Consider the following 12710-nt stretch of genomic DNA (forward strand, 5'->3'; position numbering starts at 1 on the left):
CGGACATTAATCGTACAATTCCTGGTTGTGAAGGATTCCAGGGACAAGTGCTGTGCCAAGCAGCAGCAGCAAACGTTACTGTAAAGGATACAGGCGTAGTAGTAACGCGACACGGGCCACTCACATCGCTGTCTAACGGAGCTTACAGACATTGGGTAAAGCACAATGCTGATACCAGAAGCATATGGCACTTCATCAGTCTTATTTACAATTAAAAGCTTTCACCTTGCCCTCTCCCCTTCCAGTCCTGCCCTCGTAGTTGCGATGGCTTGCTTAAGCGGTCTTTACATCCAACGTATGTTTGTGCTACAGCGGTTTTGCTGAGCATTATCTGTGTTGTTGATGTTATTTCTGCCCCCCCCCCCCCCCCACTCTACCAGCCTAAACCCACAAGGTGTTCACGGTCAGCTCACACAAGCAGCGCGCTCCTCTCAACCTGTGGACTGACTCAAGCCCATCACTGGGCTAAGGAATGGCCCAACTTCCTCCTCCATCTCTCACGGGACACACAGGTCAGCAGATTTTTAATGCTTCGCTTTTCCTCAGCCCCCCACCCCCCCCTTCACTTAACAGGGTGGGGGCGCAAGGAGAGAGGGGTGGGGGGGGGAGAGAGAGAGATCTCGGGTTGATGAGCACCAAAGAGGAACCCTCTCCCACCCACAGAGTTCAGGCAAAACAAGTCCATTTTAATGTGAGGACTTTGGATGAGATTGAGACAAGTCACAGCTGGCCTTATGCCAAAGAGCTTGGGAGCCAGAGATAATATACTTGACACAGACCCACGCTTTTTCTTCTCCTCTGATGTCTGTTGGGATTGTAGATTATTGAGCGCAACAAAAAGCTACGAGGTGGTGTGAAGCAGGATGGTCTGATATGAAACACTGCACCCTCACCAAAGGTGAGGCAGAGCTAATTACTCACTAATTCTCCGGCTTTCAGATTTTAGCCTGCCACACATCGAGAACTATGCTCATCCCCCTTTCTCCACTTATGAAGGGACTGGGACTGCCAACCTCTCTCTCAGGACTATCGTTCCTCCTCCCTCCGCTCCCCCAGCCCTCCCCACTTCTAATTCAAAACCTTAAGCCTGGAATAAATAGCAAGCAAAGAGCTATCCGAGAGGGAGCGAAAATTTGCAACTGTTTTTAAGAACACGCACTGGCATCAAAATATTAATTGCAAGGTACCTTGGCACAGACCCAACCCTCCTCCTGTCTCCTGCTCAATCTTAGAGCGCCAGTTCATAGTACTGGAGCCAGTGACACAGGGAAGCTTAAAAAGCAACCAAGTGTAGTTTACATTGTCACTGGGGTGTGCCAACTGGTTTTGCTTTGATTGAAATATGGCACATCAGCCGCTCGTTAGCTCTCGTTTTCGGTCCCAGGCCAACCAGATCCTCAGCACAGAACTCTTGAAGACGTTTGGGTCCCGATAGCTTGCAAATTTAATTTCTCTTACCGTATTTTTTTTTTTTTTTTTTGCACCTTCCCACCCGGCTTAGCGACCCCCAAATCGAGAATTCCCCCTAGAACGCTCGCCCTGTGCCCCTGCTCAGCTGCGCCCCTTGAACCTGGTAAGGCACGTAGACGATCGCAAGACCACCAGACCATTTGCTCTTAAGCCTTCTTGTCGGAGTCGCCCTCAAAGGTCGCAACAATAAAGCTTCCACGGGGTGGGGGGGTGGGGGCCTGTGACAGAGCAAAACAAAAAGCAGAATCTGAAACCCAGAGCTTTTGATTTTGTAAATATTTCGCTCCCTGACACAATAACCCTTCGAAAGGCAGGAAAATAAAATTGAAAAAAAAATCACTTATGCTAGTCCAAATTCTACAAAAATAAATCGTGTTTCGAGGACTACTGGTCCTTAGAAACACACTTTTGATTATTGCAAAGCTTTTCTTAGTGAGGAGAGAATACGACAAACATCAATTATGTACAAAAAACATTAAAAGTACAGGATTTGTCTTTTAAAACCCACAAAAATAAGAGAGAAAGCAGCAGCTATTGGTCTGAGGAACTGTTATCCAACCATTGTGTCTAAAATGACTTCCAGCCGTGATTATTTTTTTTTAGAAGTTATACATCAGTGTTAGGGTGTTGGAATTTGGCAGAAGATTTAGGTTTACTTTCTCTTTCCTGTTCCGCAATATTCCCACTGTTTAAAAAAAATGTTCACATATCAGAAAAATGAAATTGGACTTTTGTCATTTTAAACTGTAGATGGGGTTTTTTTTGTGTGTGTGTTTTAACCTTTTTTAAAAAAAAACGTTTTTCCCCCAAAATTGGGCCTAAACTCTGTCTCAGCCTCAAGCACTCCACAGATGAAAGTTCAAAAGGTCACTTCCTGGCTGGAAACCACAACTCTGTTGATAGCAGCCTTGGAAATGCATTACTGATATGATTTTGGGTGCGTGTGTCTGTGTACACACGTGGTATGTGCATACGTGCCGGTGCTATCAGAATATACATAACTGTGTGTATGTATTGAGCAAGTGTGCATGTATGTTCACATGTATGTTCACATGTATGTGTGCATGATGCAATATATGTATGTGTATATGCACAGTGTGTATGTGTACATATTTCTACTGTTAGAGAGTATGTGTGTGTGTCCTTTGTTTCTTCACAGTTTGATTCATTTATAACCAGCCACTTGGCAGAAAAAAATGATTATTTTTTTTTTACAAATACAAGGTCCCTTTTCCTTGTGTGACAAACTGTGGCAGCCATAATCGAGTCCTGAGATTCCAAAGGCCCAATAAATGAAAGTGAGAAAGAAATGGGAGGTAGAGGAAAACGTTATGAAGGGCTCGACCTCGGCAAGGACAATATCCGCCCGTTCTTCTTCCCCCCGTTCATGTGTGTGTACGGGATGTGTTCGTCATAGTTGCCCCTCAGCCCCAGGGTGGGCCCATTGTCCCGGCTGTGACTAAGGGGGGTTTCTGTCTGTGAGTAAGAGGAGGGGTCAAGCGGAATGCTTTCCATGTTCTCGAAATCCATGTCGTACTCCTCCGTGTCGGGCGGCTTGTTGTCCTGACTGTAGTAGAAGGAGACATCCTGAAAGCTCGGATGGAGATCATCCTTGAGCATTTCGATGAGCTCCACGAAAGCGGGCCTCGCCTTGGGATTGTACTGCCAACACATCTGCATCAGGGTGTGCCTGGAAGAACAAAAGGAACACAAGGGAAGCGGTTATCAGAGCGCTGGAGGAGATAATACAAAAAAAGTTACGCTGTGTTTATCCTTGCCCCCTTTTGACCGTAGCTCTATTGGGAGAGGGTAGGCCTGAGTATAAATGCTGTGTAATACCCATAGCTACGGCCTGTAAAAGGTGCGGACTTCCGTTGTCTTTTGCACAAGCAAAATTTGATCATCTTGCCTATGTGTTCTTTAGGCAGTCTGCGCTGAATTCAGCTTCGTGGACTGATACTGGGCGGTAATAGTTTTTCTCGAATTACAAATTTGTCAAGATTTTTTTGGTCATTTGTTTCTTGAACTGTGTGACTATTTGGCATTGCTGTTTACAGAAAATGTTCAAAGCCTGTGCATTCCTTTCACATACTGTGATTATGTACCTCATAGAAAAAGGGGTTTAAAAAAAATTCAAATACAAAAAAAAGACTAAAAGCAAAACGCTTAATTCGAAGAAATTAAAGTCTGCAATAATGGCAGCAAAGGACAGAACCATCGACATTTACAGTGCAGGAGAAAACCCATTCAGCCCATTATGTCTATGCTAGATTCTTCGCTTCAGCAATCCGAAAGTAACCACAATTCCCGCTCTTTTCTCAGTGGATGATTTAAGATGAAGTTTTTCACAGTCAGCTGTGGCTCAGTGGGCAGCACCCACGCCTCCGAGTCAGAAGGTTGTGGGTTCAAGGCCCACTCCAGAGGCTGCAGCACAAAATTTGGCTGACACTCCAGTGCAGTACTGAGGGAGTGCTGCACTGCCGGATGAGACATTAACCCGAGGTTTCCATCTGCCCTCTCAGGTGGACGTAAAAGATCCCGTGGCATTTTCCGAAGAAGAGCAGGGGAGTCCTGGCTAATATTTATCCAACACTGTAAAAATGCCCCCAGATTATCTGGTTACCACCACATTGCTGTTTGTGGGAGCTTGCTGTGCACAAATTGGCTGCCGCGTTTCATACATTACATGAGTGACTACACTTCAAAAGTACTTCATTGGCTGTGAAGCACTTTGGGATGTCCTGAGGTCATAAAAGGTGCAATATAAAAGCAAGTCTTTCAATGTCCTCCACGGTATCAGTCCGCCCTACCTCAGTGACCTTTTCCAGTCGTCTGCCCCTGCCCACGACCCCCGTTCCCCCAACTTGCTCCCTGCTCCATCACTGCAGAGGAGTATTCCCACTATGCTCCCTGGAACCCTTACCCCGAACCACTTTGCTTTGCTGCCTCGCTCCATTCCTTTCAAGACCTTCTTAATTCTTATCCATTTGACACACCTGACGCACTGTGAGCAGTTCTAGGCCCCACACCTGGAGCACTGTGAGCAGTTCTAGGCCCCACACCTGGCGCACTGTGAGCAGTTCTAGGCCCCACACCTGGAGCACTGTGAGCAGTTCTAGGCCCCACACCTGGAGCAGTTCTAGGCCCCACACCTGGCGCACTGTGAGCAGTTCTAGGCCCCACACCTGGAGCACTGTGAGCAGTTCTGGGCCCCACACCTGGAGCACTGCGAGCAGTTCTAGGCCCCACACCTGGAGCAGTTCTAGGCCCCACACCTGGAGCACTGCGAGCAGTTCTAGGCCCCACACCTGGAGCACTGTGAGCAGTTCTGGGCCCCACACCTGGAGCACTGTGAGCAGTTCTAGGCCCCACACCTGGAGCACTGGGAGCAGTTCTAGGCCCCACACCTGGAGCACTGTGAGCAGTTCTGGGCCCCACACATGGAGCACTGGGAGCAGTTCTAGGCCCCACACCTGGAGCACTGGGAGCAGTTCTAGGCCCCACACCTGGCGCACTGTGAGCAGTTCTAGGCCCCACACCTGGAGCACTGGGAGCAGTTCTAGGCCCCACACCTGGAGCACTGGGAGCAGTTCTAGGCCCCACACCTGGAGCACTGTGAGCAGTTCTGGGCCCCACACCTGGAGCAGTTCTAGGCCCCACACCTGGAGCACTGGGAGCAGTTCTAGGCCCCACACATGGAGCACTGGGAGCAGTTCTAGGCCCCACACCTGCAGCACTGTGAGCAGTTCTGGGCCCACACCTGGAGCACTGTGAGCAGTTCTAGGCCCCACACCTGGAGCACTGTGAGCAGTTCTAGGCCCCACACCTGGAGCAGTTCTAGGCCCCACACCTGGAGCACTGTGAGCAGTTTTGGGCCCCACACCTGGAGCACTGTGAGCTGTTCTGGGCCCCACACCTAGAGCACTGAGCAGTTCTGGGCCCCACACCTGAAGCACTGTGAGCAGTTCTAGGCCCCACACCTGGAGCACTGTGAGCAGTTCTGGGCCCCACACCTTAGGAAGGATATATTGGTCTTGGAGGGAGTGCAGCGTAGGGTTACCAGAATGATACCTGGACTCCAGGGCTTAAGTTACGAGGAGAGATTATACAAATTAGGATTGTATTCCCTAAAATTTAGAAGGTTAAGAGCTGACTTGATCGAAGTTTTCAGGATATTAAGGGGATCAGACAGGGTAGATCGAGAGAGACTATTCCCCTGGTTGGGGAGTCAAGGACTAGGGGGTATAGTCTAAACAATAGAGCCAGACCTTTCAGGAGTGAAATTAGGAAACACTTCTACACACAAAGGATGGTAGAAGTTTGGAACTCTCTTCCGCAAAGAATAATTGATGCTAGGTCAATTGTTAATTTTAAATTGGAGATTGATAGCTTTTTTTTAAACCAAAGGTATTACAGGATTATGGGTCAAAGGTGGGTATATGGAATTAGGTCGCAGATCAGCCATGATCTCACTGAATGGCGGTACAGGCTCGAGGGGCTGAGTGGCCTACTCCTGTTCCTGTGATTGAATGTGTCTTGAACTCAGGCTCACAAGGATCTTCTCTCTCGTAAAATGCTTCAACATATTTTTGGAAAGAGAGGTAGAGAGGCGGAGCGGTTTAGGGAGGGAATTCCAGAGCTTGGGGCCTCGGCAGCTGAAGCACGGACGCCGATGGTGGAGTGATTAAAATCGGGAATGTTCAAGAGGTCAGAATTAGAGAAGCACAGACATTTCGGGGGGGGGGGGGGGGGGCGCATTGTGGGGCTGGAGGAGATTAAAGAGATAGAGAGGGTCGAGGGCGTGGAACTATTTGAAAACCAGGATGAGAATTTTGAAATCGAGGCGTCGCTTAATCGGGAGCCAATGTAGGTCAGTGAACACAGGGGGTGATGGGTGAGCGGGACTTGGTGCGAGTTAGAACACGAGCAGCCGAGTTTTGGATTACCTCAAGTTTACGGAGGGTGGAACGTGGGAGGCCGGCCAGGAGCGTGTTGGAGTAGTCAAGTCGAGATTACATGGAAAGCACAAACTTGGATGGGTGAATAACTGAGACAACCTCATCAGCAAGGCTCCAAATTCGATCCATACCGAGAGACAAGTTCGCTCAGCTCAGCCAGGGTAATGGTAATGGCGGCTTAATTGTCATTACTGACACACACTAAAGCCAGAAAATCAATACAGTACTGAAGAACATAAGAAATAGGAACAGGAGTAGGCCATACGGCCCCTCGAGCCTGCTCCGCCATTCAATACGATCATGGCTGATTGATCATGGACTCAGCTCCACTTCCCCACCCGCTCCCCATAACCCCCTATCCCCTTATCGTTTAAGAAACTGTCTATTTCTTTCTTAAATTTATTTAATGTCCCAGCTTCCACAGCTCTCCGATGCAGCAAATTCCACAGATTTACAACACTTTGAGAGAAGAAATTTCTCCTCATCTGTTTTAAATGGGCGGTCCCTTATTCTAAGGTCATGCCCTCTAGTTCTAGTCTCCCCCATCAGTGGAAACACTACCTTGTCAAGCCCCCTCATAATCTTATACGTTTCGATAAGATCACCTCTCATTCTTCTGAATTCCAATGAGTAGCGGCCTAACCTACTCAACCTTTCCTCATAAGTCAAACCCCTCATCCCCGGAATCAACCGAGTGAACCTTCGCTGAACTGCCTCCAAAGCAAGTATATCCTTTTGTAAATATGGAAACCAAAACTGTACGCAGGTATAGCCTCAACAATACCTTATGTAGCTGTAGCAAGACTTCCCTGCTTTTGTACTCCATCCCCTTTGCAATAAAGGCCAAGATACCATTGGCCTTCCTGATCACTTGCTGTACCTGCATACTATCCTTTTGTGTTTCATGCTCAAGTACCCCCAGGTCCCGCTGTACTGCGGCACTTTGCAATCTTTCTCCATTTAAATAATAACTTGCTCTTTGATTTTTTTTCTGCCAAAGTGCATGACCTCACACTCTCCAACATTATACTCCAGTACCTGCAGGAGAAGATGGGGGAAGAGGAGAACGTTGCTGAGCAAAAAAAAAAATCATACTCACAGTCTATCTGCACAGTTATCTGGCCGATCCAAAAAGCCTCCATCCATAACGAACTTGAGAACCTGTTCGTTTGATAGTCCCTGGTACGGCTGCTCAGCGAGCGTGCTGACCTCCCATAGCACAACTCCAAAAGACCTGACAAGTTTAAACAAAGTCAAAATGGACTTTAAATCTCTTAGAGCAGAACGAGGCCATTCAGCCCGTTGTGTCTGTGACGGCTCTTTGAAATAGCAGTCTAATTTAGTCCCACACCCCAGCTTTCCCCCCGCCCCAAACCCTGCAAATTAGTCCTCTTCACGTACATGTCCAATTGCCTTTTGAGGGTTCCTGTGGAAGCGGATTACGCCACCCTTTCAGGTAGTGCTTTCCTGAGTTTGACAAGCCTCAGTGTGAAAACATGTCCCCTCAAGTTCCTTTTCCAATTATTTTAAATCTACAACCTCAGGTTACCCACTCACTTGCCAAAGGAAACATTCTCACCACTCTCTGGGTAAAGAAGTTTCTTCTGAATTCCATATTTGATTTCTTGGTGACTATCTTATATTGATGGCCCCTAATTTTGCTCTTCCCCCACAAGTGGAAACACTCTCTCTGTATCCACTCTATCAAAACCTTTCAGAATTTTAAGGACCTCTATTAGGTCACCCCTCAGCCTCCTCTTTTCAAGCGAAAAGAGACCCAGCCTGTTCAACCTTTCCTGATGGGTATAACTTCTCATTTCTGGTATCATCCTTGTAAATCTTCCCTGCACCCTCTCCGGTGCCCCTACATCCTTTTTATAAATCTGGCGACCAGAATTATTATACACAGTACAGACATGTTAACTGCAGTAAGACTGACTCACCAAACATCGGAGTATGTAGTAAACACTCCATCCTTCAGGGACTCCGGAGCCATCCATCGAACGGGCAGCAACCCTTTCCCACCTTTACGGTAATAGTCCGTCTCATATATGTCTCTGGTCATTCCAAAGTCTTCAAAAAAAACCCAGTAAAATCATTCTAACCTGCAAACTAGTTAAGTATACGCAATATACAGGGGTATATAATATACAATATATACAGGGGAGGAATTTACCATGAAATGTGACAGCATCAAATTCAATAGTATAACACTTCCAACATAATAGAACCACTTCCACCTCTAAGTTAAGATCCATTTAAAGGAGATAAGAATTAGGAGCAGGAGTAGGCCATTTGGCCCCTCGAGCCTGCTCCACCATTCAATATCATGGCTGATCTTCCACCACAACTCCACCTTTCTCGCCCAATCCCCATATCCCCCACTTCCTCTCGAGTCCAAAATTCCATCTAGGACAATAGGAGCAGGAATAAGCCATTCAGCCCCTCGAGCTTGCATTCAATGAGATCATGGCTGATCAGCGACCATAGGAACATAAAATATATCAGCCTTGAATATACTCAAACGACTGAGCCTCCACAGCCCTCTGGGGTAGAGAATTCCAAAGATTCACCACGCCCTGAGTGTAGAAATTCCTCCTCATCTCAGTCGTAAATGGCCGACCCCTTATCCTGAGACTGTGACCCCTGGTTCTAGACTCTCCAGCCCGGGGGGAAACAACCTCTCAGCATCTACCCTGTCAATCCCCCTCAGAATCTTATGTGCTTCAATGAGATCACCTCCCATTCTTCTAAATGCCAGAGAGTATCGGCCCAATCTACTCAATCTCTCCTCATCGGACAACCCTCTGATCTCAGGGGTCAATCCAGTGAACCTTCGTTGTACTGCCTCTAAGGCAAGTACGTCCTTCCTCAGATAAAGAAACCAAAACTGTGCACAGTACTGCAGGTGTGGTCTCACCAAGGCCCTGTGCAATTGTTGGAAGACTTCCTTACTCTTGTACTCCAACCCCCTTGCAATAAAGGCCAACATGTCATTTGCCTTCTTCATGGCTTGCAAGGTAATGGCAGTTCCTGGCTCCACATCCCAGCAAGAGTCAACAACTTTGGGAGAGGAGGACTCTACAGGTGGAGCATTGCTGCCGATAAAACAGTGAGTGACGCAGAACAATAAAGATCACTCTAGTGGCAGAAAGTATATACCGCCTCACAATTCACATTGAGATGAGCAGCCCGACACCCCGACATTTTCTGTGGATTCCGACTGGATTGCAAGTTAGATCGGAGATGAGGGAGAACATTGGGCCCATCCCTCCGGAATAAAGGAGCCTACTTTCTCCAGTCACACCATGCAACCGACTCCTGAATGAGTCTCAGGTTCGCTCCTCCACCACCCTACCCAGAACCATCACACATTGGCCCATTTGCAGATTTTATCCAACTCCTTTTTATCTGCCTCGAGCGCGCCCTCAGTTTAGTTCCTCCTGTGAACTTAAATAAATAAAACACTTCGGGGTGGAAATTCGGTTGGAGGCTTCTCAGGGCGCTAATGGCGGCGGGACGGTAAATTTTGCGCCGGGAAAATGATTTGCGACGGCAGCCAAAAAATTCGGTTGCTGCGCTCCGAGAGCGGAGTGGAGCATTGAGGGAGGCATTCCACACCTCTCTTGGGGCGCTCGGCCGGGTGAGCAACTGAAAATCCGTAGCTAAAGAGCCGGCCTCATAGCGCCCCAAGAGAGACCTCCCTGCAAAACAAAATTGGGACAAAAAACATTCCTGATAAATGACGCTTACCCCCCACAAATACAGGTGAATCGCAAAAATAAATCACTATTGCTACAGCCGAATGCTGAAACGCTGTCGCACACCGGGGGCATAAGAACATAAAAAATAGGAGCAGGAGTTGGCCATTTGGCCCCTCGAGCCTGCTCCGCCATTCAATAAGATCATGGCTGATCTGATCATGGGCTCAATTCCACTTCCCCACCCGCTCCCCATAACCCTTTACTCCCTTATTGTTCAAAGATCTGTCTATCTCCCCCTTAAATATATTCAATGACCCAGCCTCCACAGCTCTCTGGGGCAGAAAATTCCAAAGGTTCACGACCCTCCGAGAAAATAAATTCCTCCTCATTTCTGTTTTAAATGGGCGACCCCTTATTCTGAAACTATGTCCCCTAGTTCTAGATTCCCCCACGAGGGGAAACATCCTCTCTGCATCTACCCTATCAAACTCCCTCAGAATCTTATATGTTTCAATAAGATCATCTCTCATTCTTCTAAACTCCAATGAGTATAGGCCCAACCTGCTCAATCTTTCTTCATATGACAACCCCTTCATCTCAGGAATCAACCTCGTGAACCTTCTCTGAACTGCCTCCAATGCAAGTATATCTCCCTCCTTAAATAAGGAGACCAAAACTGTATGCAGGTGTGATCTTAGCAACACTCTGTACAATTGGAGCAGGACTTCCCTACTTTTATACTCCATCCCCTTGGCCTTCCTGATTACTTGTTGCACCTGCATGCTAACTTTTTGCGTTTCATGTACAAGAACCCCCAGGTCTCTCTGTACTGCAGCATTTTGTAATCGCTCCCCATTTAAATAATAATCTGCTTTTTTATTTTTCCTCCCAACCTCACATTTTCCCACATTATAGTCCATCTGCCAAATTTTTGCCCACTTAGCCTGTCTATATCCCTTTGTAGATTCTTTGAGTCCTCCTCACAATTTGCTTTCCCACTATCTCTGTATCATCAGCAAACTTGGCTACATTACATTCGGTCCCTTCATCCAAGTCATTTATATAGATTGTAAATAGTTGAGGCCCCAGTACTGATCCCTGTGGCACCCCACTAGTTACAGTTTGTCAACCTGAAAATGACTCACTTATCCTGACTCTGTTTTCTTTTAGTTAACCAATCCTCTATTCATGCTAATATATTACCCACAACCCTGTGAGCTCTTATCTTGTGCAGTAATCTTTTATGTGGCACCTTATCGAATGCCTTCTGGAAATCCAAAAACACATCTACTGGTTCCCCTTTATCCACCCTGTTCGTTACATCCTCAAAGAACTCCAGCAAATTTGTCAAACATGATTTCCCTTTCATAAAACCATGCTTGTCTGCATTATGATTTTCTAAATGTCCTGCTACTACTTCCTTAATGATGGACTCCAGCATTTTCCCAATGACCGATGTTAGGCTAACTGGTCTATAGTTTCCTGCTTTCTGTCTCCTTCCTTTCTTAAATAGGGGTGTTACATTTGCAGTTTTCCAGTCTGCTGGGACCTCTCCAGAATCCAGAGAATTTTGGTAGATTACAACGAATGCATCCACAATCTCTGCAGCAACTTCTTTTAAGACCCTAGGATGCAGGCCATCAAACCCAGGGGACTTGTCCACCTTTAGTCCCATTAGTTTGCCTAGTACTTTATCTCTAGTGATAGTGATTGTTTTAAGTTTCCCCCCACCCCCCTCTCCCCCCAAAAGCTCCGGCACCAGCACACTGAATGTGCCGAGCAGGCGTGAATCCTGGCACTCATGGATCCGAACCCCTTTAGCGCCCCTGTTCTGACCCTTTCCAGGGGCGCTAAGTGAACGAATTTCCACCATTTAATTTTTTCAGCCCACGTTTTGCTTCTCACATCAGGTAACCTGTGACACTGAAGGGTGGTCCCCACTCCCTAAATCTGCGATCCGCCTCCTACCTCCAATTTTCACAGTGTAATCCTCTCCCACCATGCAATTACGAGCGGCCAAGTCCCGGTGGACAAACTTTTTGGCATTCAGGTAGGCCATCCCATCAGAAATCTCCGCTGCCATCTGAATCATCTCCTTCAGGGTGGGCGGCGGGCGGCCTGGGTTATTCTGGCAGGGCAAAAAAAAATCAACAATGTTCAAATGTTTATTTTGCCCACGGATGTGACTGCTGCCAACGAAATGAAGCCACGGATGTGACTGCTGCCAACGAAATGAAGCCACGGATGTGACTGCTGCCAACGAAATGAAGCCACGGATGTGACTGCTGCCAACGAAATGAAGCCACGGATGTGACTGCTGCCAACGAAATGAAGCCACGGATGTGACTGCTGCCAACGAAATGAAGCCACGGATGTGACTGCTGCCAACGAAATGAAGCCACGGATGTGACTGCTGCCAACGAAATGAAGCCACGGATGTGACTGCTGCCAACGAAATGAAGCCACGGATGTGACTGCTGCCAACGAAATGAAGCCACGGATGTGACTGCTGCCAACGAAATGAAGCCACGGATGTGACTGCTGCCAACGAAATGAAGCCACGGATGTGACTGCTGCC

The 12710-nt window shown here is 47.4% G+C and overlaps 1 protein-coding gene across 2 annotated transcripts in view; it reads right to left on the reverse strand.

Annotated features, from left to right (window-relative positions):
• Positions 1-355: 355 nt before the first annotated feature.
• Positions 356-12710, reverse strand: part of LOC139228534 (insulin receptor-like) — a 253998-nt gene continuing 241643 nt past the window's right edge. For both annotated transcript variants that reach the window (XM_070859618.1, XM_070859617.1), the window contains 4 exons: positions 12101-12260; positions 8372-8501; positions 7528-7662; positions 356-3160 (listed from right to left, as the gene is read on the reverse strand). In XM_070859618.1, the coding sequence (XP_070715719.1) occupies positions 2800-3160; positions 7528-7662; positions 8372-8501; positions 12101-12260 (786 nt within the window). In that variant the 3' untranslated portion in view covers positions 356-2799. The remainder of the gene's footprint in view (positions 3161-7527; positions 7663-8371; positions 8502-12100; positions 12261-12710) is intronic.

This window comes from Pristiophorus japonicus, chromosome 18 (genome assembly GCF_044704955.1).
Source record: "Pristiophorus japonicus isolate sPriJap1 chromosome 18, sPriJap1.hap1, whole genome shotgun sequence".
Taxonomy (NCBI): domain Eukaryota; kingdom Metazoa; phylum Chordata; class Chondrichthyes; family Pristiophoridae; genus Pristiophorus; species Pristiophorus japonicus.